At 41.9% G+C, this 26281-nt stretch overlaps 1 protein-coding gene across 15 annotated transcripts in view; it reads right to left on the bottom strand.

Annotated features, from left to right (window-relative positions):
* The window catches only part of SVIL (supervillin), a 233621-nt gene that overhangs the window by 75262 nt on the left and 132078 nt on the right, over window positions 1–26281 (bottom strand). For all 15 annotated transcript variants that reach the window (XM_046011364.1, XM_046011359.1, XM_046011360.1 and 12 more), the window contains 5 exons: window positions 25792–25849; window positions 19818–19909; window positions 10992–11049; window positions 10726–10877; window positions 7995–8628 (listed from right to left, as the gene is read on the bottom strand). In XM_046011364.1, the coding sequence (XP_045867320.1) occupies window positions 7995–8628; window positions 10726–10877; window positions 10992–10999 (794 nt within the window). In that variant the 5' untranslated portion in view covers window positions 11000–11049; window positions 19818–19909; window positions 25792–25849. The remainder of the gene's footprint in view (window positions 1–7994; window positions 8629–10725; window positions 10878–10991; window positions 11050–19817; window positions 19910–25791; window positions 25850–26281) is intronic.

Consider the following 26281-nt stretch of genomic DNA (forward strand, 5'->3'; position numbering starts at 1 on the left):
GGCAATGGGCTGATAAACTGTTTGCAGACCAGCTCTTTCAAGTAGCACTGTTACAGTTTGGTAACACTTCCAAGAAAATCCAGAAAACAACAGAACATTCACCCAAAAATGACTGACTGAGTTATTTTGGTATGTGCTAGATGCTGGTGGGAGCGGGGAAGGAAACACGAAAATGACCCAGGGCAAGTACCCTTCACAGAAGGCCTGTCCTGAAGTAAAGTTATCATTGGGATCATCCTTCCCAGCCTCCCGCATTGGCTTAACACCAAATCCACGTTGCCGTGTTTGGCCACCTTGACCAGCATCCCCACATCCGGGGAGGTCAGCCCATTCCTACCATATGCAGGTAGGAAGGCATTTAAATGTCCCTCTTCCCCAGACAGGAGGTACAGGTGAAAGGGCATGTGTGACACACCTCACGAACTCATGATCTCTTTCTCCTCTCCCCTTCAAGCAGACTCGTCATCAGTGAGAGGCCAGGTTGGCAACCTTAGGGCTCCCTATGCCAAGCCAAACTTTAGTCTTATAACTGCACTGGGGAAACAACCATCTGATAATGAGAAGAACGGATTGGTTTGAATAAGCACCAGAGAACGTGCAAGACACCAAAAATGATTCTAGTTTCTCTTAAGACGGGTCGGGGGGTGGTTTATAAAACCTTGGAAAGGTCAAGAAAGCAGGGCGGACAGGAAAGCAGACCCTCTGGATAGGTTCTCATTGGTCAACAGCTCAGTTAGAAGGAAATACCCAGATGTTATCTGAGCATCGCAGAACATGGCTAGACCAGTACTATTTGGCTATTAACAGTTCACTTTCAGTCCTGTACCCCAAGATTGGACCAGTCATTTTGGCAGTCACATAAAGAATTTGCTATCAACTAAAACTGCTAGGTCTGTTTCCCATGAACTGCTGTTAAATCAGGTTTCCCCAATCCTGCACTTGTACAGAGATTCCCCCCTGCCCCGCCATCTAGGTAGAAGACTTTATTAAATTTCATCTTGTTGGTTTCCAACCCTAGTGCAAGTACACGTGCTCTCTTCTCTCTCATCTCCCTTCCTGCTCCATCCCTCCTCCCGCTCTCTACCTCACCATCACTAGACTGATCAACCTATCACTGACATCTTCTCTAATGAAATGCCAAACAGGACCAAGTTAATGACGAAGGCCAACTTGGAAGCACAGACTTCATTATCTCAGGCTGGGTAACCGCTGCCAACACGTCCGTGGTCTTCCTGATTGGAATCAACTCACCTTCAGATTAACCTTCCATACTCCTCCAGAGCAATCTTTCTAAAACACAGAATCAATCATCCTTGATTTAAAATGCTTCAGAGGCACCTGGATGGCTCAGTTGGTTAAGCAACTGCCTTCATCTCAGGTCAAGATCCCAGAGGTCCGGGATTGAGTCCCGCATCGGGCTCCCAGCTCCACAGGGAGTCTGCTTCTCCCTCTGACCTTTCGCTTCTCATGCTCTCTCTCACTCTCTCTCAAATAAATAAATAAAATCTTTAAAAAAAATAAAAATAAAATGCTTCAGAAACTTCCCATTGTCCACAAGGCAAAGGCTAAATGCCTTGATATGTCATCTGAGGCACTCTACAACTGCTCCCCCCCTGGCACTCAGCCTCATCCCACCCCCTCCTCCTTGGTCTTCACTGGGCATTGGTGCCTTCGTGCTGGGAGGAGCCTCCCTTCCACCGCTAGCAAACTCACCACCACATCCTTAAGGACTTGGTTCAACTGTGACCATTTCTCCATGGAGGAAAAGTTAATACGCCATCTTGATACTCCCCTGGCTCCCAACCTTGATCTCTAGAAACTTAGTTACCCTATCATGTTATAGTTACTTCCTACATTTTTTTTTTTATACCCCGCTACAAACACAGCGCCTCGCAGACTGGATACCCAATATAATTTTCTTCAGTGATTAGCTAAACCATCTCAGAGCTGAAACTAATCCATAAATCAATACCCATGAGGTATGCATAGATATATGGATGCCTACTGTATTTGAAGTCTCCTAAATTAGAAGTTTTCATTTTGCTTTTAAGGGCCAAGTTGTTAAGGACCTTATGTAAATCCACATATGCTGTTTCTCTAATACATCTGGTATTCTTTCCTAAAGATCTCTAATCTTCAAAGGGCAAAACCAGCAAACCCTGTTCTCCAGTGTATTGGATAATAGAACTGACGTAAGTAAGAGGAGCAGAGCACAATGGGAAGAAGGGGCAGATGCAAGGGAACTTGACTGAATGAATAAATGGGTGACGGATAATGACCTCAACGTTGTCAAAGCAGCCTTATGGTCTTAATTCAATTCATTAATCTTTAGTTTTTTCACATATAAAATCCATTTTTAAATAATCTCCAGGATTAGTTTTGTTTCTAAGAACTTAAAATTCTTTAACATTGAGTATCTGTTCTTGTGAGGGCTTGGGATGAGCCAGCTCCCCATAGGGCAGAGGTCACTCCCCTGGGAGAGGACCACAGGGTCACTGGGGACAAGAGAACAGTGAGAGGCTGACCTTGGGTATAATAGAACTTTCTTACGATGTGGCAATTGGCTAGCAGAGAATTATGTTACCAGGAAACAAGAACTCAACCCTAAGTCATCACAGAGGTCGGGAGTTGCTCTTGGTCTCTATCCCTAAGTCTGTAATGATGGGCTTTAACTCCCTGTAACTCCTAAGAGTCAAAAGACTTAAAAGTGCTTCCTGCTGTCACAGTGAAGTCAAATCCAGCCCAGGAGAATCAGTTTCACCCTGTGGGTGCCCAGCTCTAATTATATAACAGCTTCTAATTATAAAACAGTATTCAGCTGAAGAATGCTTATTAACTAGGCATCCTATTAATAATTATATATTAATATATATAATATATATTAATATATATAATAATTATATAAAGCATATAACAGTTTATATGCTTCAAGTTGTTTGTTTGGAAAAAGGATTGCCTGTGGGTCCGTGCAGGTGTGCAAACATGTGAGGGCATGTGCACACAGCTCAGCTTCCTTACAATCTGGCAGGTGTCTAAATTTTTCGACATACTAGCTAAGATTCTTGGTGATCTATTCATATTTAGTTCAGTGAACAGAAATTGATAACTTGCCAGTGGGAACAGAAGAAAAAGAAAAAAAAAACAAACATGGGAATGAACTAAACATATTTTAACAGGCAAATGCTACTAGAGCGGGTGAAAGATATTTGGGGGTACAGGGGCTAAAGGTGAAAAGAGTTCCATCCTATTACAAGATCTGTGAGCGTACCCGGAGGTCTCTTCTTTAGAGACCTAGGTCTTAGAGACCTAGGTTTTCCAGGACACCTGTCCCCTGACCTGGAGCCTGTGTTAGGAACACTCCTGCCCTGGGGGGACAGGGACTGAGACAGGAATGCCTATGACCAGAGGCAGCTTTCTCTCTCCTTATCACTCCCGTGTGAACATTTCTTTCAGGCAGGTTAACAGACCTTTAACAAGGAAAACAATGAGCTTGAGGCTCTGAAGACAGTTTTTAGACTGAACCTCTCCCTAGGAGCTGAGTAAGTATAATCAGAGACAAACTACAAGAACATAATCTAAGTCCCCTTTCTTCTCAGTTGGCTGAGTCTGCTTGTCACCATGTCTCCGAAAAGGTCCACTGTGGAGGGTGCCCCCCCGCCCCCCCCCCCCCCGCCCGGAAGATCCAGCCCACAGGTCTGATGTCACCAGAGCCCTGCCCAAAGCTTGGCTGACCAATGGCAGCTCTCCCTAGCTCAAATTTCAGGGAGGGCTCTATATACCATAATCATTTTCTAATGATACAATTTACTAAGTGGGAGATGGAGGGGCGGGGACAGAAGTAGAGAGATGAAACAAAGGGGTGGGGGGTGTTTCTAGAGTGGATCACCACTGGGAAATTTTCCTCTTTGCCCAATACACAGGTCACTGAGAACAGGGAGTCACAGTGGACAGGCAGGAAGACAGCAGGTGTGGAACTCAGGTTGTGAGATTCTCCACTCACAGAAGTAACAAATAGGGTGCATTTTCTTTTCTTTTTTTTAAGTTAACTAAGAAATACAAATTCTGCATTCAGGATTTCCATTGGTAACAGCTCAGATTGTTAAAAATCTGAGTAACTCACAGGCCCCAGATCCCTTTGAATTTTATTCTAAAATTCACAATGGCTTAATCAACAAAGAATGGTTCCCATCAGTGAAACTCCCTCTCTAGAAAACACAATTCTGAAATTCTAAAGTGAAGGGGCTTGGCAGGATTCGGGGATTGGGGTTAAGAGGTGTCTTAGGCTCTCTTCTGTGAATATATATATTCTCCATTTCTTTCAGAAGGACGTGTTCTCCTGAACTCCCAGGCAGCTACAGGATTTCTTGAGCTAAAGACCCTGTGACATATGTATTTTCTGAATCATATAAATGTTCAAATAAACATTAATGAATTCTAATAAATTTAAATGCACTGTTTAGCCCTCAAGACTGTTAGGAGCTTAGAATGCTCTTAATGGTATAATGACTATTCCGTCTGTACATGTGTTCGTGCATATGAACACACACAAAAACTGTGCATTTGATGTCTGGCTCAGAGGTGGATTTTTAGGATACCATAGGAAGTCTTTGATGGTATATTCATGAGTGACACATTCGTATTTAATTAATGATAAAAAAAAAAAAACAGCCTCTTGCTAGTGAGCACAAAATAAAATGATGACATGGGAATGAGTTAATTCAGACATTAATAGCCCCAATACTTGGCAGAGCTAGGTGATGAGAGCGTATAGTACAACAGTGAGAAAAATAGTCCATCTCAATGCTAGGATATATATCCACAAAAACGCGTGGAATAAAATAATTTCATTATCTGTAGACGGTTTTCTTGCTTACTCCTTCATCTCCCTCAACTTTTCTGTTACTTATTTCCATACTGGATGACATGCATTTTCATTTATGGTTCTTAAGACACTGAGATTTCTTTGGTTATTGTTATAATTCACAAAGTATTTTTTTGTCTTTCTTCCCCCCAAATGGAAATCAGACAACAATGGCTTTCTGACACCCAAATATCCGGGCTCTAGAGAAAGGATATCTAAGCAGAATATTAATTCATTTAAATCCATCTTTGCAAGATGAATTGCTGTAGTCATTACAAAATAAATCCTTTTTTAAAAAACATACAGTGCTATATTTGTTTCAGGTATACAATACTGTGATTCAACAGTTCCATACATGACTCAGTGCTCATCATAGTAAGTGTACTCTTAATCTCCTTCACCTGTTTCACCCATCCCCCCACGCCCTCCCCTCCGGTAAACATCAGTTTGTTCTCTATCATTTCTATAGTTAAAGAGTCTGTTTCTTGGTTTGCCCATCCCCTCTCTTTTTTCTTTGCTCTTTTAAGTTCCACATATGAGTGAAATCATAAGGTATTTGCCTTTCTCTGACTTATTTCACTTAGCATTATACTCCCTAGCTCCACCCATGTTGTTGCAAATGGTAAGATTTCATTCCTTTTTTATGGCTAAATAGCATAGATAGATAGATAGATCACATTTTCTTTATCCATTCTTCTATCAACAGACACTTGGGCTGCTTCCATAATCTGGCTATTGTAAATAATGCTGCTATAAATGTAGGGGTATACACATTCCTCTGAGTTAGTGTTTTTGTATTTTGGGGGGTATACACCCAGTAGTGCGATTATGGGACTGTAGAGTATTTGTAACTTTCTGAAGAACCTACATGCTGTTTCTTGTATCTTATCTTTTACTGTCATACTTGTCACATGTTATGTTCCATCCCTTTTAATGTAAATATATCTCAGTACTTTCCTAACATATATATATGAAATGATTTGTGTTTCTCTGCCTCTCAATCATAGAATTGTAGGTCTTGAATGGCTTTTAAAAAAGCATGTGCCTTTTTTAAATTAAAAAAGTATATATAAATGAAGCATGTGCTTTTTTTAAAATTGAAAAAGACATAAATAAAGCATGTGCCTCAAGAATTCCTTTATAATTTCTTAATCCCTTTAATCCTCTCTTTGTGAAAGTCAAGTGCTAAGAGGCTGGGGTTAGGCTAATGGAAACTTCCAAGTAATATGCCTCTTCAAATAATTGAGAAAGAAACACTTCTTAAGATTTTACATTATATACCTTTTTATATTAAGATTTTAATGCAAAACAATTAAATATCCTATCTTTTGACCTGGAGCACCCAGCCAAGTTTTAGTTATTATTACAACTGATTCAGGATCTCACTGAGGATCTATCATACATGATCTAGACGAATAACCCAGATGTCATGTTAACAACCCAAGTTTTCATCATATGGTAATCAGAAATTAGGCTCTGAATTTTCTCCAAACCCATGGAATTCGAATTCCCTTTCTAAATTGGACCATGAGATTTCTTTGACCTGTTTACAAAGCACATGAAGAGTTCGCTTTGATAGACACTAAGGCAAGAACACATTTTCTACTATGAAATGAAGGTTTCTCAAACAACAGACTTTCATTTCAACATAAGAGACAACAGGTCACAGTCCCAAAATTTCAAAAAGCCCAAAGGCTAAAACAAAGGCCCTCAGAACCCCATATCAGTTTTTACAGTACTGACTTCTCTAAGAAGTTAATAACATCTCTAAATATTTTAGTGTGAATGATCAACTAAGTAGGGGAAGGTCTTTGACTCCATAAACATCAATAAGTAAAATGATCTGTTTTAGCTGTATTATTGCCACTTAAAAAGGACCACATTTACTGCTCTGTCCCAGTGTGAAATATACAGGAGTATTTCCCAATACTTCTTCCTCCCCCACCCCTTTTTTTCCCCCTCAAAATAAATTTGCTTGATCCTCACCTCTCCTCAATTCACGTGGGAAGCTAATGCCTATTTGGACCGAAAAACACACTTAAAAGTCTACCTAGACAATTGTCCCAAACTTTAAAGTAGGATGCTTAAGTAAAGTGCCTTTTGAATATGGTCATCACACTTACCGAATTTAAATATTTAAATTTCGCTTGAATTTGAATATTTAAATTTTACTTGGATTTAAATATTTGAATTTTACTTCTATTTAAATATTTAAATCTTACTCAAATTTAGAAATTTCAATTTGATTTAAATTTGGAAACTTAAATCAAATTAATTTAAATTTGGAAATTTAAGTTTAAGAACAAATATTCTCTTCTGGCATTTGAGTTTCTGATTTTACCCTTTTTCTGATTTTCCCAAATGGGAACTGTTGTCTTTGTGTATGACAATTACTCTTAATGACTGATCTTTTTAATGAGGTGCTCTTCTACACAGCTGTTTCTCAGCATGTTGATATACTTGCATAGCTATAGGAGACGATTATATTCACGCTATACTGCAGTCATTCATCATACCCTAAACTGAGACCCTTCCACTGTGTTAGTGGTAGTCCTTTTGCTTTGTGATTTTACATGATGGCAACAGAAACAATCACTAAGAAGTTTGGGGTATAATGGGGCACCTGGGTGGCTCAGCCGTTAAGTGTCTGCCTTTGGCTCAGGTCATGATCCCAGGGTCCTGGGATCGAGCCTGGCATCGGGCAACCCCCTCTGTGGGAAGCCTGCTTCTTCCTCTCCCACTCCCCCTGCTTGTGTTCCCTCTCTCATTGTGTCTCTCTCTGTCAAATAAAACCTTAAAAAAAAAGTTTTGGGTATCATTCTAGAGAAACACATAAAGGAAAAGATAATTATTAAAAGCATGTAAGAAACCCATAAAAAGAAGGATCCTTAAGTGATACTCCCATGAAAGTGTCCCTATGACACTTGTTCAGCTTATCATTTTTGTAAAAAAAGAACTGAAGCTTCTTGCTTGGGCAGAACCTGTTTTGATACTGCAATAATTTAAAAAACCCTATCTTACCTATTTCTGCCACCAGCGGAACCCTCCACAGAAGACCAAGAAGACCCAGACCCTGACGCAGGGGAGGCAAAGCAAAGATGGTAACACAGCCCAGAGCAGGCTCAATGCTTACCTGGCTCGGGCCTCAGGAGGGAGTGGCGGGTCACCAGCAGAGTGGCTCGGGGAGGCCGGTGGCCGAGGCGAGGAGAGGGACACGCTGTGCATTTGCTTTGGGGACCTTGGCACTTCACTGAAGGCACAGTCTCGCCCAGGGAACGGGAAGGATGAGGAACTCTCAACTGTGGGGGCCAGGTCACGGGCCTGCCCAGTGGTGCTAGGCTCCTGACCCCGTCTTTGGTTTTCCACGTTGAGCAGCACCTCGGTGTCCGAAAGCCCATCACCCCCGGAGAGGGCATAGTCCTTGGAGTACAGAGAGCTTGAATCTTTGCCTGACTCGGCCTGTCTGTCACCTTTCCCTCCCCTCTTGTCAGCAGCATCGGTGTCCTTCCTGGACTTGGTGTATCGGGACGGCGATTCCGAGTCTGCTTCGGAATCCAGCGCTATCCCGTATTTCTCGGCCAGCTGCCGTCTCCTTTCCGCTTTGTACCGCGCAATTCTCTCTGCTTTGGACTCCAGAGCCTGGGTGTCCATGAGACCTGAACCACAGGAGGGATCAGCATGGATGCCCGAGGTTTCGGTGCAGAGTTTGGAGCGGGTCTGCTTTTCCACCGAGGAATCCGAAGTGTCCTCCTCTTCATTGGACCGGCCTAAAAGGGGACCACAAGGGGGACACAGACAGAGTTCAAGAACAGACGCGCATAGGCCGCACTCTGTTCTGTGCACAGAAGTGAATTTTTCCAACTGCAGCCGCATGCTTGGTACAGAAAATGTCTAACATTGAAAACATAGGAAGGTAAAACTCCGAATCCCCAGCAATCACTAATATATAATAATAAATAGCAAATTGATAATTTGCCAAACATTTCTATATATTCCTTCTAGTCTTTTATAAAATTGATTTCTTTTCTCCCATATAAAATAATTTATGTTTTATATACCACTGATGTTCTGTATAAAACATTTTCTTATATTTGGAAGTCTTTTTTTGAAGACATTCTTTAAAGCTTTGTAATATTCGATTCAATAGGCATTCCATAACTAATTTAATCCTTCTCATATTCCTGGGCATTTGCATTATTTCCAATATTTTTTTCATTGTTTCTAACTTTTAATCAGTCTGATTTTCTGACTACTATCACAACAGATAATGGTATAATTGCTTTATCAAAAAGTGTATCATTTTAAGAGACTTGGTAGACTGTCAAGTTGATTTCTATAAAGTTTGTGTCAATTTATACCTGAACCTACAATATATGTTCACTTGCAAAAATTAAATGTTCATTTAAAAAATTTCTTTTGATTACTAGAAAAAGAGAATTTGTGCATTTTTCAATTATTAGCATTTGTATTACTTTTTTCTTTTCTGGAATATCTGATGATGCTTATTTAAGCTCTATCTACTATTGATTCATAGTGTCACTTTTATTGGTTTGCATGCATTTTTTTTGAGACTCTGAACCTTAATCTCATTCACGAGATTTCAAACTTGTTTAATATTCTGTGACATCTACATGGAAGATTTTCTTTGGAGTACAGATGTGAACTGTTACGTGGTCAAGTCAACTGACCTGGTCATTCGTGAATTCTCAAGCTGTTTCTGTGTCCTTTCCCATTCAATGTGCATGAAATATTCACCTGTTTTCGTGTTTTTAATTATTTTCTTAAAGTTAATCATGTGATTAGTTGGGACTTATTTTTGTGGTTCGTGTAAGTGAGAAGAGGTCTATGACCCCTTCCCTACTGCACAATAACCTATTTTCCCAGTACCATTTTATTAAATAAGTCTTCCCTTTCTCATGAATATGTGATGCTTAAATTATAATACATAGATTCACATTTTACATACATGAGAGTTTATTTCCGGCTACAAATTTTGATACTCTATTCTTGATTCTCAAGTAATTTTTAAAAATCTTAATTCTCTAGCTTCCATCCACCTCACAAAGTGAGATCAACAGCCCTAAGGAAGAAACCAGAAAACATTGGCCATAAAAAGCAGCAGCATGAAGCTGCAGAGCTAGGGACGGGTTGAGAACAACAGCCCCGTATGGGTCATCCTCTTCCAAGGTCAAGTTGAATATTTCATATTCCTAACATTGACAGTTACCAAAATAAGTTAAGTCACATTTGAAATACGGTTTAATATGAAATATATACGGAATACATTTAAAATGACATGTAAATTATTTACCTTAAAATAATTTAAGTAGAATGTTTGTTGCATTAACACATAGACTAAGAACCCTAACCATTCAAGGTCCAGGTTCATTTTAAATCGCTCCCTGCTGCGAGCAGCCAGGCCCTGTGCTGGGCACCTGGGTATTCTATTTAAAGGAGTCTCATTCAGTCCTCTAAGAACTCTTACTGAGAATCTAGACAGCAGGTCCTACACCCTGAGGGGGCCAGGAGGGGGATGCTATTCCTGCCCTCTAGGGGTCCCAAGCGGGGAGGGGGAGTGAAATGACGTCATCATTTTCCCAACAGTGTGCCAAGAGGAATCATTTCTTCCTGCTATGATCCCAGAGGACCACACCTGTGAGATGGGCAAAGCTGACGTATGAGTCATTGCAGTTTCACAAATAACGTGTATTTAATAAGTACAACCTCCGCAATTCATTTCTGTGGACCATCTCATTTTCCTTCCAATGCCCCTGGGTAAAGAAGGCTGCGTGGACCATCTCGGGCTGCCCGTGTGACGGCAGGGCAGCCTGCGTGACGGCAGGCCACCAAACTAGCACGCTCACCGGTGTGGGGGCTGGCCGGGTCTGTGGCTCGCATGTATCTGGGCGTGTCTTCCTCCAGCAGGCGATGAGTCACTAAGCCCGTGCAGCTCTGCAGCAGGATGGGCTGCGTGTCCGTTTCGATTCCTTCGAGGCGCCTGGCAATTCTTTCTTTTCTGTGCAGGGCACCAAAGACAGGCCTCGTGAGCCATGGAAGCAGTTCTCAGGGAAAATGAATACTGCTTCACCAAGCTCTTCTACTTTCTAACGAGGTGCAATTAATTTCTTACCTTTTCATTTCTAAAAATTCTTTCCTCTTTGGTTCAAAGATTTTTCTTAATTCTGCAACTAAAATAAAACAGAAGAATAAAAAGATACTCCAGGTTTCAGTAGTCATGCGTTCATTCACTCATTCATGAGACATATATCTACTGAACTTCTATATTATCGAACTTATATGTTAATATTGAACTTAAATATTGAACTTACATATTACGTATTATTGAACTTATGTATATAACTTATATTATAGTATGTTCAATAACATATACTCTTGAACCTATGTTTCTGTTCTTGGATCCCGTACAGTGTTTTCCTGGAGACTGTCTTCTAGTGTGAAAGGGCAGATGCCACATGCCACACACACACACAACACACACACACACACACACACACAGATACATCACAGATACATCACAGCTTCTTAGCTGTGCTAAGAAGCAAAACCGTGAGTTCTGTTTCATCCAGCGGAGTCAGAGAAGGCCTGAACATCACGATCTTTCCAGCAAGCAGATATCTCACTATCTGTCTTTGATTGTTACTACGTTCAACAAAGTATTCCGAGTTTTTCGCTATGGGAAACTTCTAACGTGGGCAGAAGCAGAGACCAGTACTAGAGCCTCCACACGCCCATCAGCAAGCCATAACCCCCGTGTCTCCCCACACTCCTATTTCACCCTATCATTGAACCTGTAAAGATCTGTGACTAGCTGATCGTGTTTCCAGCCATCCCTAATGGAGCTTTATGGACATTTACCGCGGTTCAGGTTAACACAGTTCTAAGCCTCCCCTTACCGGCTTTAGCTGCCGGGAAATGTTAACATTTGTTTCCCCGCTCTAATTTGGGTGGATGGATAAACTAACAGCCCTAATTCTCCTGGTAACACCGGATGGGCGGACAAATGTCTGGCTGAGGCTGGGAGGGTCTCATGTGATACTGACTACAAGGATATCACTGAGATGCCAAATAACTGTTTCTTTGGAGAAATGGCCCAATTTGGTGGAGAATAAAGGTCTCTCTTCTCATCTCCTCCTCAGCCACGTGAATTCACAAAGGGTCATCTGAGTGGCTCCTGTTGAGGACCCAGGAATACCAGGGAGAAGTGTCACTGACAGCCCCTGGGGGTCCAAGGAACTTTGAAAGGTTGAGTAAAAGAAGAAACTCAATGGAGGCATATAAGAATGCTGGAATATTTTTAATTTTCTTTTTTTTAAGATTTATTTATTTGTTTGACACAGAGAGAGAGAGAGAGAGAGCGAGAACACAAGTAGGGGGAGCAGCAGGCAGAGGCAAAGGAAGAAGCAGGCTCCCCACCCAGCAGGGAGCCCAATGCAGGACTCGATCCCAGGACCCTGGGACCATGACCTGAGCTGAAGGCTGATGCTTAACTGAGCCACCCAGGTGTCCCTTTTTCAATTTTCTTTTTTATTTTAAAGTAAATTCTACATCTTGGGCCACCTGTGTGACTCAGTTGGCTAAGAGTCCCACTCTTGACTTTGGCTTAGGTCATGACCTCAGGGTTGTGAGATCCAGCCCTACATCGGGCTCCACACTAAACATAGAACCTGCTTAAGATTCTCCCTCTCCCTCTGCCCTTCCTCTCCCCAACTCTCTAAAATAGTAACAATAAAATAAACTCTGTGTCCAACGTGGGGCTCAAACTCATGGCCTTGAGATCAAGGGTCATATGCTCTACTGACTGAGCCAGCCAGGTGCCCCTACATTCTGGAATTCAACTTTCAACTGCTTTCATTTCTATTTTATTTTTTTAAAGCTGTCACATTTAGTAATGAGTCAGAACCACACACACATACACACACACGCACACACACACACACACACACACACACACACACTCCCCTTTTATATTGCCCTTTGACCGTCTTCGGAGACACAAGCCTTGTGTCTTATTTTTAAATGATAGCTGCCTTACAATTTTAGTTAGATTGACTTTTGTTGAGATAGTTACATGCAACTAATGAATCATTGAACACTACACCAAAAACTAATGATGTACTATATGTTGGCAAATTGAATTTAAAAAAAAAAAAAAAAAAAGATAGTTGGCTTCAAAAAAGTCTCTCCCTCAGGTGGCTTTCCCAGGAACCAGAGTAGCTGGAGGCAGTGGTATACTTGCTCTGTCCTGTCAATTACCGCTCTGTTTGGAAGACAAGGGTGTAATGGTAATGGTGCGTCTGCCATATTACCTTTTGAGGAAGCTTGACTAATACTAGCTTCCCAATTAATCAAATTTGCTCCAGCAAGATTATGGTGATAAAACTATAATGGCTGGTAGTGCATATTTGGAAAATATTTCCAAGGATGAGATAAACCAAAGAGTATCAATTAACTATTTAAACCCCAAGAAGAGCAAGGGGCCATATTTTTCCTAAGAGTGTGCCAGAAGCTACTGGAACCAAATTCCAAGTACTCTGAAAGGTAGGTTTCAGACTCTGTGCGTCAAACTCATCACTGAGAAACAGGGTCTCTTAATAAGATCTTGCAGAACGTAACACCACGATCTTTCCTCCACCCAAATTATTTCAACTAGTTATCCTCCGGTCTACACGTTGATGTCCTACCCAAATTCATATGTTGAAGTCTTAATCCCCAAAATGATGATACTAGGAGGTGGGGCCTTTAGGAGAGGATTGGCTCTGCCCTCAGGAGTAGGATTAGTGTCCTTATAGAGGAGGCCCCACAAGGGCTCCCACCACCCTCCCACCATGCGAGACACAGTGAGAAGTTGGCAGTCTGCAAGACCTAAGAGGGTTCTCACCAGAGCCCAACCATGCTGGGTCGCTGATTTAGCCTCCAGGACTATGAACAACAAATCTGTGCTCTTTAAAAGCCACTCAGGCTATGGTATTTTGGTATAGAAACCCAGATGGACCAAGACAAGATAAGGATAAAAACATTAATTCAAGCACAGAGTATCCTATACCTTCTATTAGACAAAGTTAAGGCATATTTTTTATCCTAATCTGAGACTGAAATCACTTCTAGTTAAATTTTTACATTTTCCTATAGAAATTATACAACGAAAGACTTAAAAAAAAAAAAAAAAAGATTCCAGCAGTAGAGTGAAAAAGGTAAGTTGTTTCCTGATGTTCTTTATTTCCCATCTTCTAGAAGGAAAGATCATCTAACTGGCAGACTGTGCAAATGGCCCACCCACGGCAAAACTATACTTCTCCTTCTGCCATTGCCTACCTATTTCAGCATGCTACAAAAACTAAGATACTATGAGAAGGGAATAGGCTGATGGTCAGAACAGTCATTCATCCCAGGAACTGAACCCTTAGAAGCCTGGGGCAGTGGGAAAAAGGTGGGGGAGGGGGTAACCTAAGTTACCCTACTGTCCATGGTGACCTCTGCCCTCTCCCGGAGAGATCAGGCTGGACAGCCCACTAGGAACGCTGTAAGTCTCACTGCTGTAAGTCTGACAGCACTTAGCAGCCATTCACGTACACCTCCTCAGGGTCACGGACTCATCAGCCCGCTCTGAAACAGGTTACAGATCACCACTGGGGTGCTAATGGCCTTTTGAGTGAAAAATTCCTTCATGGAGTCCTGTATCTCAGGACATTAAGTCTCCTGGGCTCCCCTACCGAATGCCTAATCATCATGAGTTGCCATGATGCAAAAATACTCCTGCTTGTTCCCAAAGCCCCCTGGGGATGGTACTGTCCTGGATTGAGAAGCACGGATCCTAGGAAAAAGATGCAAATAAGCAGCCGCGCCCCTGAATGCTGGAGCTCTATGTTATCCCAATGACAGACACCACGAGCCAGCACCGCACTCTTTTCAACCACACATAGCTTCAAACCCAAAACCATTTCAAGCCTCTAACCTACAGTCCTCTAAGGTTATTTCCTGAGGAGTGAAATGAGGTCATAAATCAAACCATACTTTAAATGTATCAGCAAGCTAGGGGCACCTGACTGGCTCAGTCGGTACGGTGCTCAAATCTTGACTTCGGGGGGCGCCTGGGTGGCTCAGTGGGTTAAAGCCTCTGCCTTCGGCTCAGGTCATGATCCCAGGGTCCTGGGATCAAGCCCCACATCGGGCTCTCTGCCCTGCAGGGAGCCTGCTTCCTCCTCTCTCTCTGCCTAGTTGTGATTTCTGTCTGTTAAATAAATAAAATATTTAAAAAAAAAATCTTGACTTCGGGATGGTGAGTTCCAGCCCCACGCTGGGTGTAGATTACTTTAAAATTAAATAAATAAATATACCAGCAAGTTTATTCATTCTTAGTGGAGACCCACAGTGAATCTTTTAGGGGAAAAAAAATCCCTTAAACAAACACATTACCTCTCAGTCAATTCTTTGTAACCAATCTATTTTTCAGTTACCAAGATTTGCTTCATTCCTATAGACATGAGATTACAGGGGAAAGAAATGATGTGGAAGACAAAAGAAGTCATAGAGAAGCTTCCTTTCCCAAGTCTGTAATTTAAAAGTAAAATTAGTAAAACAAATATGCAATATAATTACTCTAGTATCTCTATTCCATGGGAAAACACTTCAGTTGTATAAAAGAGATGAGGTTTTATTTGAATTGCTGATGTGTGCATATTTTTTTGGACCCTTTCCAGGAAAAAAACCAAAAACAACAACCTCTTCTGGGCTCTTGCAGTCCTCCTTAGGCCCTTCGGTTGGAAGTTTTGGTCAGGTTTATCATAAAGCATAAAAGGAACTGATACTAAGAAATACTGATACTAAGAAATCACATCCCAGTTGTGGAAATCTATGTTGCCCTCCATTCTTTCACTCATAAAGCACTACCACAGTTATGGTCTGGAAGATAGTGTTGAATACAATTTGTTACTGTTCATGATCTACCAAAAGTGGTCTTGTTTTTACCATTATTATGTAATTTCAGACTTAGAGAAAAATCGAGACACGCTTCATAACATGTTTACAGTTTACTACATTTATTTTTATCCTTTCCCATAGGCATATTTACATGTGTTATGTGTGTATACACACGCATGCATGTACACATATGTGCATATAATTTTTTAAAGACTTATTTATTTTAGAGAAAGTATGAGAGTAGGGGGGCGGGGCTGGAGGGAGATAGAGAGAATCCCAATCAGGCTCCACACCCTGTGCAGAGCTGGCCACAGGGCTCCATCCCATGACTCTGAGATCATGACCCGAGCCAAATCCAAGCGTCAGATGCTCAACCGACTGAGCTACCCAGGTCCACCTACATATTAATTTTTCTGAACTATTCAAGAGTAAGTTACAGCACGATATCCCTTTATCTCTAAATTTATCAGTGTATATTTCCTAAAAACAGGAAATAAGAATTTCTTTTAATTGGATAAAGCTGAGACGCCTGGGTGGCTCAGTTAAAAGCAGCTGCCTTCAGCTCAGGTCGTGATTCCGGAGTGCTGGGAACGAGCTCTGCATGGGGCTCCTTGCTCAGTGGGGAGCCTGCTTCTCCCTCTCCTTCTGCCACTCCCCCTGCTCGTGCTCTCTGTCAAATAAAAAAAAAATTAAAAAAAAAATAAAAATAAAACAAAATTGGATTAAGCAGCTATAATTCAGCTGATTGTATGCTGTGGTGAAATGCATACCACTCATGAATGGTTCAGGTAACAGTAATAGTAAACATTGTATGATACAAATCCAAACAGGCGCTGTTGATCTAACTTCCATTGTAATGAATTTTCTACTTTGCCTTCAAGTACATTAAAACTGTGACATATACTGGGGTGCGTGGGTGGCTCAGTGGGTTAAGCCTCTGCCTTCAGCTCAGGTCATGATCCCGGCATCATGGGATCAAGCCCTATATCAGGCTCCCTGCATGGCGGGAAGCCTGCTTCTCCCTCTCTCACTCCCCCTGCTTGTATTCCCTCTCTCACTGTGTCTCTCTCTGTCAAATAAATAAATAAAATCTTAAAAAAAAACCAAACTGTGACATATACTAAATTATTCCTCATCGTACCTGCTATTTTAGCCTGCTGCCCTCCTCTGAGTAATTCCAAACAGTGCTTCTGTGCCAACAAATATTCTATGAGTCTATTTCTTTAGTTATTTTTGAAGGGAATCAGACAGTCATTTTCTGAGTCAGGTAACTGAAAGGCAATTGACATCAGGGCTATCATAATTTACAAAGTTATTTAACTTGCCTAACATGCTTTATCATAATATTTAATGCCAATACCCAGCATAATGTGGTCTACTGGGTAGTTTTCTTGGGCAAAACTGTTTCTTTAATTAGCCCTGAGAAACAGGCTTTCTGGTAAAATTATTGTTCAGTTCAGGCGTCCAAACCCAAGTACAGTAGAATCTTCCAAAGAAATGTAAGTGGCAGGGGACTGCCAAGAACACCTCCCTCCCATCCTGCACTTGACAAGCTAAGAGCACAGCCCAGACCCAGAAAGTCCTGAAAAGGGATCAGACTTCCCGCACTTTAATTTTCACACTTGGATGGCAGCCACTAATACAAAGACAAGCAGCTTATAAAATCAGAGATTACAACACTAGAGGACTAAGGGGGGCGGTGAGGGCTGAGAAGTGTGGGATTTCTTTTGGGGGATAGAGACAGTGTTCCAAAGCGGACTATAGTGATGGGTACACAGCTCTGTGGATATGCTAAAAGCCACTGACCTGTATACTTTGGATGGATGAATTATATATTGCTTGAATTATATTTCAAGAAAGCTATTAAGAAAGTAGAGTAATATATTTGGTCCATCTCATAATGCATAAGTGGAAAAACTATTTTAATATCATCATCTTTACAGAGGTAAAGATTTTTAACCCTTGGATAACTTGTTTGTGATACACAGTTAAAGGAAGCCCCCTTAGAGAAAAAGCCAATGATATTTTTAATGCTCAATTTCACAAAAGCAAGAATTCCTCACTAAATGACCAGAAACTTCGGTAAACATATAAACAGACATAAAACTCTATGCCATGAAAATGGTTGTATCAATTCCTACTTTCACCATTATATCGCCAAGAGCTGACAGAATCATTAAAATATTTAAGATGGAGAAGTGAGATTAGAGGTCATATGCAGGTCTGTCCAAACATGCCGGCCCAAATTCGTAAAGTACAGAACGTAAAATAAGACTGGGGGAAATTTACATGAAATTCGGGAGGGGAGAGGTTTGGATACTTTTTAAGCATGTTTTGAAGATCTTGTGAATTTAGAAACATAAATCTGATTAATACATGGTATTATCTCTGATTTGTGAAAAAGTACGTTTTCATCACCAATTATGATACATTTTTCTAATGAAACTGGTTAATCAACTTAACATGTTCTTAAATTTTGGCACATACGGAGTTAGAAGCTGTTGAACCTGAAAGGAACCTTGCATCTCATATACTGTTTCCACTTTTTCTGACCCTAATATTGCACGTACTGTAGCTCATCAAGGAAAGGACCACGGCAGACAAAGAGGATGAGTGAAACAGCTTTTGCTACAGAACTTTGCCTAATCAGTCCAATCTTCTAAGTTCCTGCTCAAATCATCTTGCTTTTGCTTGGACCATCTTCCCAGATTGTAACTTGGCTCAGATTCACCAGAGCTTCTTTGTCTTTCACAAAGAGTCTAAAAAATCGGAAGGGCCTTTCCATGTCACGCCATCCAGGTGGGAACCTGCAGCATGTCTCCCTCCCATGGAAGCCCATGACCTTCCTTGAACAGCCAACAGGAGTGAATGAGATGGGGATGCAGCCCCTATCATCCACAGGTCCCATGAACTATCAGAACCGTCTCTCTCCTATGAAATCTCATCTATTTCCGTGTAATTCAACGTAGTATTCTCTTCTGGGGCCTCTGGGACAACACGGAGTAAGTCTGTATTTCAGTTGACAGTTTTCTAAGTGCTTGAAAATTGCAAAATGTCCCTGTTTAAATTGTCTCCACAAGGCCAAATCCCTGGGGTCCTTCAAATACCCATCCTCATCAGACTATGTCTAAGCACATCACCTATTCAATTCTTCAGGCTGTACGCCCATGTATCAGCAGGCCTTTTAGTTTCTATTAAAAGAATATTTTTTCTGGTCTCATCTCTTTTGGGTTTGATCTCATGTTTGTTTGTCTTTTCCTTTCAGAGGACAAAATAGAAAAAAAAAATCTGACCTTCCACCAAAACCTGTTTCTTCTGAAGTAAGGGTTACACAGTGGATTTGGGATGAAGGTGGTTTGCGAGCTGGTATGCCCCTCTGCCAGTGTTATAGTTGGGGGACACAAAGATCCAGTTAATGTTTATGTCATTTCTGAGGAAAACACAGGGAGTAGTGGGCTCATGGCAGGTGCGAATGTTTTACCGCACTTGTATCTTTACCAATGAAAATACGAATTCACAGAACACATGAGTGCCCACCTGGGTAAAGAGATGCGGGAGGTACAGGGTGCCCTGGAAGCCCAGTGTGCTGCCTGGCAGGGAGCTCTAAGATACTCAGTGCAAAGGCACCAGCAAAGCACCAAGAAGCAGAGGGAGTGGACAGAGTGGATGGAGTAGATAAGGGCTTATGAGCAACACTCACTGCCCCTGGAGAAGGTGACAGGTAGGAGAGATGACGTGGGTGGATTCTATGCTGGTTCCCTCTGTCACCCTCCCCACCCGGCCTCCAGGGAATTCCCGAAGACAGCTAAAATGAACAAGAAAGGACATGGAGAAAGGTGCAGATGAAACACGCAAGAAGAGAGGTATCTTCATTAAGGTTAATTCTTGCAACAGGCAGAAAGGAACACAAAGGAGGGTATACACTGGAACTTTGGGAATGACTTCCCCTCAGAGAAAATCAGGTGACACAATACTTATGTGCCCGGGACACTGGTCAACCATTTAGAGAAAGTCTCACCTTTCGGAAGTGCAGTTAAAATCTTAGCATCGATTCTTCTTCTGTGGTTAGCAAGCTGTTCTTTCTCTTCAAGCCAGAACTCTTTCTGAAAGCTAAAAATTAAATTATGCCATTAATAATGTTTAAAGTCAATGTGAATCAAGATATATGATGTTAAGTGAAAAAAATGCAAAACAAGACTTACGTGACTGTTACACATAGTGAAATACACATAGTGGATTACACATAGTAATCCACAAGTAAAGAGTTTTATTTCAGGGAGTTAAATGCTAGCTTTCTCATTTATTTATAGTCATGTCACTAAAACTTTTTTGTGTAACGGAAGAATTACATCAGCACAGGCAGGTGGCATGGCGTCAGGGGTAACAATATGGCGGAGCTGCAAGTTGGATGCCTAGGTTGGAACGGCCATGCTCTTCTACAGCCAATCACCAAGAGCTGGGGAAGCTTGGATTAATCTCTCAACCTTTCTGTACTCGTCTCTTCCTCAGAAAATCAGCAACTTGTCTAGGATATGTACATGCTTTCCTCCAGGGCTGAAATTATGGTAAAGTAACAAATGCCTTCAAACAACTAAGAAATCAAAGCATGGTGAATAGGTCTGAAAGGCTCATGAAGACCTGTCTTGGGATACAGGAGGAAATGAAGGGGGTAAGAATAAGGAACTAAGCACTATGTACTTTTCTTCTCTAACGAGGCATATTGTGGGTATAATCTTAATTATCTTCATAAGACTCGGTGAGGCCTGAACTGCTCAGGGTTGTGCTGGGAAAGGTTTAACAGTGGGCTCCTTCCTCTTGCTCTCCCACCCGCTTCCCCTGAGCATGTGCTTTGCAGTCTTTGCTGATGATGTCAATACTCCCACTATGGCTGATCTGCAAGCTTCCCATAAGACTTTCTGGAAAGAGACACATGCACTCACTCTCACAAGGCAGTGTGAGCCAGCCCCAGCACACCACTGGCATTATTGTCATCCCTGGTTTGCAGATTAGGAAGCTGTTACATGGTTTGCCCAAGGACGAGACACCAATCTAGGGGTCCCCAGCTGGCAGGCACCAACACCATGGGCCTCCATGGGAGCATGTCTGGCATTGTGCAAGACCACAGAGCTGCCGCCATGCAACAGGAAGAAAACTTAGCATGAAACCAGGAGAACTAATATTCTTCAGTGATAGGATCACCTCCAGAGAGGTGCACGACAGCCTTGCAAAGGCTGAACATCAGTGCAAAGTTGACCCTCCCCAAGGGCTTGTCCTCCATTTGCATTTCCACTCTGCCGGGGTGCCTGTCCATAGGAGTCCCAGGGGGACTGGACTGAGGAAAGTTCTGTGCATACCAGGTAAGTGGGACACACAAATCATCTACACCCCACCCATCAATTCATTTTCAAGTAGCTGGCGCAAGATCCAAGATAGGGGACAGATCTATCTTCTAGAACCAAGTTCATCTGAAACCTTTCTTATTGCTGATAAATGTGGTAGGGCTTATATTCATAAATATGACTGCCATGTATTCATATTATTTCATAAAAAGTCTTGAGAATAAGTAGTCATTATAAACCACACTCCAAATGGCTTGAAGACTCTAGGACACCTGCTTAGGTCAGAAATGTGGACTTGGCGCTGACTTCTAAACAGCGATCATGATGCAGTGACAATTCTTTTTCAGTGTTTTATTCAGATTTACGACTTAGTATAAACCAACAGAATCACATAACTGTAGAAGTATAGCCCGCTGAAAGAATGGCATGCTATTGTCATCGGTTATTCAGCTACTTGTGTAAACATCTGGATAAAGTTCTGTACTTTCTTTGGGAAACTAAAATCTCAGGAAAAGAATTCTCTACAAAAACAAAAATGGTCCAATCCTGGAAATATTCCGTTTCTCAGGCCACTGACCTTAGGGGACAAAGAGTATCTCGTATTTTCAAACATAAATATCTGCATGCTTCTATTTCCCCCCCCTTTTTTGTGCTTATCAAAATGCTGCTAATGGGGATGCCTGGGTGGCTCAGTTGGTTAAGCGTCTGCCTTCGGCTCGGGTCATGATCCCAGCATCCTGGGATCGAGTCCCACATCAGGCTCCTTGCTCCGCAGGGAGCCTGCTTCTCCCTCTGACTCTGCCTGCCACTCTGCCTGCCTGTATTCTATCTCTCTGACAAATAAATAAATAAAATCTTAAAAAAAAAAAAAAAAAAAGCCCCTAATGAAGACTGAGAAACTCCTCCCCAGTTAAACATTTTTCTGAACTTCTACAGTGAGGTTTCCAAGTCAGCCCCCGAAGCGCCTGCACTTACCTTCTTCAAACAAGCTTTGAGAGTGTCAGTACCCAAAAGAAGGGCAGCCTTTTCCCAGTTGGTCAGAAACCAGTGGAAAACCCAAGCACTGTCAGGAAAAGCTTTTGTGGCTCCTAACACGGTTTACTGTAAATGTGATTTGCTCTACCCAGGTTCCCTCCTCTCCAGCCTACCTGAGTCCTGCTCCTGGTTCTGGGTCTCAGTTTAAGGTCAGTTCCTCAAGGAAGAAAGTCCCTGACCCCGTGCCCATCCCACTGCACACCAAATCTATATTATGTACCTCTGTTGTTTTCTCTCATGGTATCCTGGTTTCTTATTTGTAGAACATGTGGCAAGTGTCTTACTTCAAATTATTGATTTATAGTGGTGCCTGGGTAGCTCAGTCAGTTAAGCCTCCGACTCTTGGTTTCAGCTCAGGTCATGATTTCAGGGTCTACCACATGCGAGCCCATACTCTCTCTCTCTCAAAAAAAAGAAAAAAGATTCTGGAACATTTGTGAATGAGTAATCCCTTCCGATCATCCTCTAATGGCTAATAAAACACAATTACCCTGGGGCACCTAGGTGGCTCAGTCCTTAAGTGTCTGCCTTCCGCTCAGATCATGCATGATCCCAGGGTTCTGGGATCAAGCCCCGCATTGGCTCCCCGCTCAGCAGGAAGCCTGCTTTCCCTCTCTAACTCACCCTGCTTGTGTTCCTGCTCTCTGTCAAATAAATAAATAAAATCTTAAAAAAAACACACACACACAAATACCCCAAAGAGCTCTAACCTCACCCTCCTTTAATTTTTTTGAGTCAGAGGCACCAAGCAGTGTGACTGGTGGAGCCCAAGCCTACCTCACACAATGGGGGTCTCCAAAGCACCGAGCTCCTCGCGCTCCATGGTGCTCTCTTCGTGGACCATCACCCCCGGGACACGGGCTCTCTGCCTGACAAGCTCTGTAGGCACGGGTGGGTTGCCACAGCTCAACCAAAAGCGTAAGTCTGTATGTCAGTATAAAATATATAACCCTCCATATATAGCTAACAGAAACACTACAGTCTTGACTTTTGACTTGTATTTTAAAAGTGTCTGCTATTAAGCAGCACCTTTTGTATTTTTTATATATTTTCATCTCCTCTGAAATAGTGCTCTCTCGGGACTAAATTTTTCATACCCTACCTCCTTCCCTCTGCTTCAATAATCTAAGAAGACATTGCTCCCTGCCTCCACAATTTTTTTGATGTGTCCCATTAACCTACTTAAACGCCAATAGTAGAAACAAGGGGAAACTTGAGCAGAGTGAGGATAGGATTTTCTGTAGTTACTAGCGTCTGTCTTTGACAAAATGGGGCTACACCATGACAGTGATCAGTCAGCACCCATGCTGGGAAAGGCTCCCTTCTATCTGTTCACTCTTCTACTGTTGTTCACATTACAAGATACAAGAGATCAAAGTCTACTACCTCCTCTTTGTACTTCCGGTGTCTGGTTGACCAGAATGCTCTGAAGGAGGCAAGTGCCTCCATCTCCAGCCGATTTTACTCTAGTTCCGTGGGCAGGAGGCCGTCATCTGCATGGATCCAGAGGACCTACCGCCCACCATTTTAGAGCGGCTGTGTCCCTCTGAATCTGCTTCCGCTGAAACGTCTGACCTTCTAGTTCATGCTACTGCTGTTCTTAAATAAGCAGTGCTTTCCTCTTCTTCCTCTTGCACAGTCCCTTACTAGCTCTACGACGGCTCTACCAACCTGCCAGGCACATACTGGGAACTAAGCTATTCTGGTCTGAACATCTGTATTCCCCCAGATTCAGATGTTGATATCCTAACCCCCAAATGTGACTCGACGAGGAGGTGGGAACTTTGGAAGGCGATAGGTCATGAGGTAAAGACTTCATGAACGAGAACAGTGTCCTTATCTTATAAAAAGAGACTCAGAGATCAACTATACTTCAATTAAAATAAAACAACTCTGAGAGACCCAGCGATCTCTCTAGCCCATTCCACCAAATGAGGACACAAGAAGTTGGCTGTCTCCAACCTTAAAGGGGGCCCTCACCCCATTAGGCTGGCCCCCTATCTCAGATTTCCAGTCTCCAGAATTGTGAGAAAGAAATCTGTACTGTTTATAAGCCATCCAGTCTAGAGTATTTTGTTATAGTAGCTGGAACTCACGAAAGTGTAAGCCTTAGAGTCTATCAAAAATATGGCGAAGATGAGAAATACGGGAAACTGTGTGAAATCCCAGAAATATAAGATTTCCTGAGTTCAATAAGACAGACAACCTTACCGATGACCCTGGCTCATTACTGCCCTAGTTGGCCTGATACTAAGATACAAATCCACCAAGGCTTTATCTCATCTAATGTGCTCACAAGATCGATTTTGCCATTTTCAGGGCAGGGCAGGGCAGGGCCAGGCTCAGCCTGCTGAGAAGAGCTATTTATTCAATGCCATTGAAATGCAAACCCTTTATAGTAAAGAAACAATGTCTTACATGATACATTAGGAACAAAAGCGTCTGAGTGGACTGCAGGGTAAATCAGGGTTGGGTCCTTCTACCATCACCAGGTATAGATGGGGATTGATGCCTACATGTCTTAAGGATAATAACTTTGTGATTCCACTTGAAAATCTATCAGGGACAGTGATCTATTAAGAAACATCTGGGGGCACCTGGGTGGCTCAGTGGGTTAAGCCGCTGCCTTCGGCTCAGGTCATGATCTCAGGGTCCTGGGATCGAGTCCCGCGTCAGGCTCTCTGCTCAGCAGGGGGCCTGCTTCCCTCTCTCTCTCTCTGCCGCCTACTTGTGATCTCTTTCTGTCAAGTAAATAAATAAAATCTTTAAAAAAAAAAAAAAGAAAAAAGAAACATCTGGGATACAGCTATCTGGTTTGGCACAAACTTTAATTTTTATGAGAGCTTAAATGAATGATTATGTACCACAGAGTCTCAGCACGTTAGGTAAATTGAATCAGTGCCCATAACACCTTACAGTCAAGGGAAATGAAGTGCAGAATGATTAAAAGACCTCACTGGGAGATGCCTGGGTGGCTCAGTTGGTTAAGCGTCTGCCTTCGACTTGGGTCATGATCCCAGGGTCCTGGGATCGAGTCTTGCATTGGGGGTCCCCCTGCTCTGTGGGAAGCCTACTTCTCCCTCCCTCTCTCCCTCTGCCTGTTGCTCCCCCTGCTTATGCTCACTCACTCTGTCCAATTAAAAAAAATTTTTTTTTAAATCTTAAGAAAAAAAAAAAAGACCTCACTGAACAGACAGATTGGTTGGGGGTGGGGAGGGAAGGAGGGAAGAAGGAAGGATGGAAGGAAAGAACAAGGCTAAAATTTCTCTTAAAAAAATCAAAAGTTCTCTTACTTGATGGACAGACTGCAAAAGAACATCCCACACTTAGAAGTAGGTACAAGAAAGAAAAGATAATACCCCTTTACAGGTTCAAAATTTTATCTGATCTGCAAATAGATCATGTTCCCATAAACAGCATTAATGAATACAAAAAGAATCTTTTTTGGCTGAATGTACTATTAGGTCAGCTTGCTTCAGACATTTTAATAAATCAAACGCTGGGGAGAAAACATACCGCCAAACATTCAAACTCATGAATTAGGAATTTAGGAGAATAATTCTAAAAGCTACCACAGATCTTCAAAATTTAAGATTCCTTGAGCAAAGATCACTTTACCTTGAAACTCTTCTTTGACTTGGTAATCCAACGAAGCTTAAGTTTTTCTGGTTGAAATCTAAGGGGGAAAGAAATGACGTAACATTAAAATAGCTATACAGTAAATTAAAAAAAACAACAAAAAAAAAACAAACCTCCAATGGAAAAAAAAAATTCTCCAAAGCCCCTTTGAACATATCACTTAAGGAAAAGGAAACCATTAACCAGACAAGACATAAGAATACAAAAACGACATCTTTTAGGAATCAAATTCCGCAACATGCATTTTACACAGGCAAAGTTTCCTCCTCTCCTGAAATTTAGCCAACATAACTCTGCAGGTGGAGAGGGGGGAATCTGACATAGTTCAGTGCTATCATTGAAATTTGTTATAGCTATAAGAATACTCAAAGCAATTAAATACTGAATAGCACAGTTAAATACTCGGGGGAAAAGAAGGCAAAAAAAAAAAAAAATTAAACAATTTCTGTCCAGATAACCAGAAACGGTG

Source organism: Meles meles, chromosome 7 (genome assembly GCF_922984935.1).
Source record: "Meles meles chromosome 7, mMelMel3.1 paternal haplotype, whole genome shotgun sequence".
Taxonomy (NCBI): domain Eukaryota; kingdom Metazoa; phylum Chordata; class Mammalia; order Carnivora; family Mustelidae; genus Meles; species Meles meles.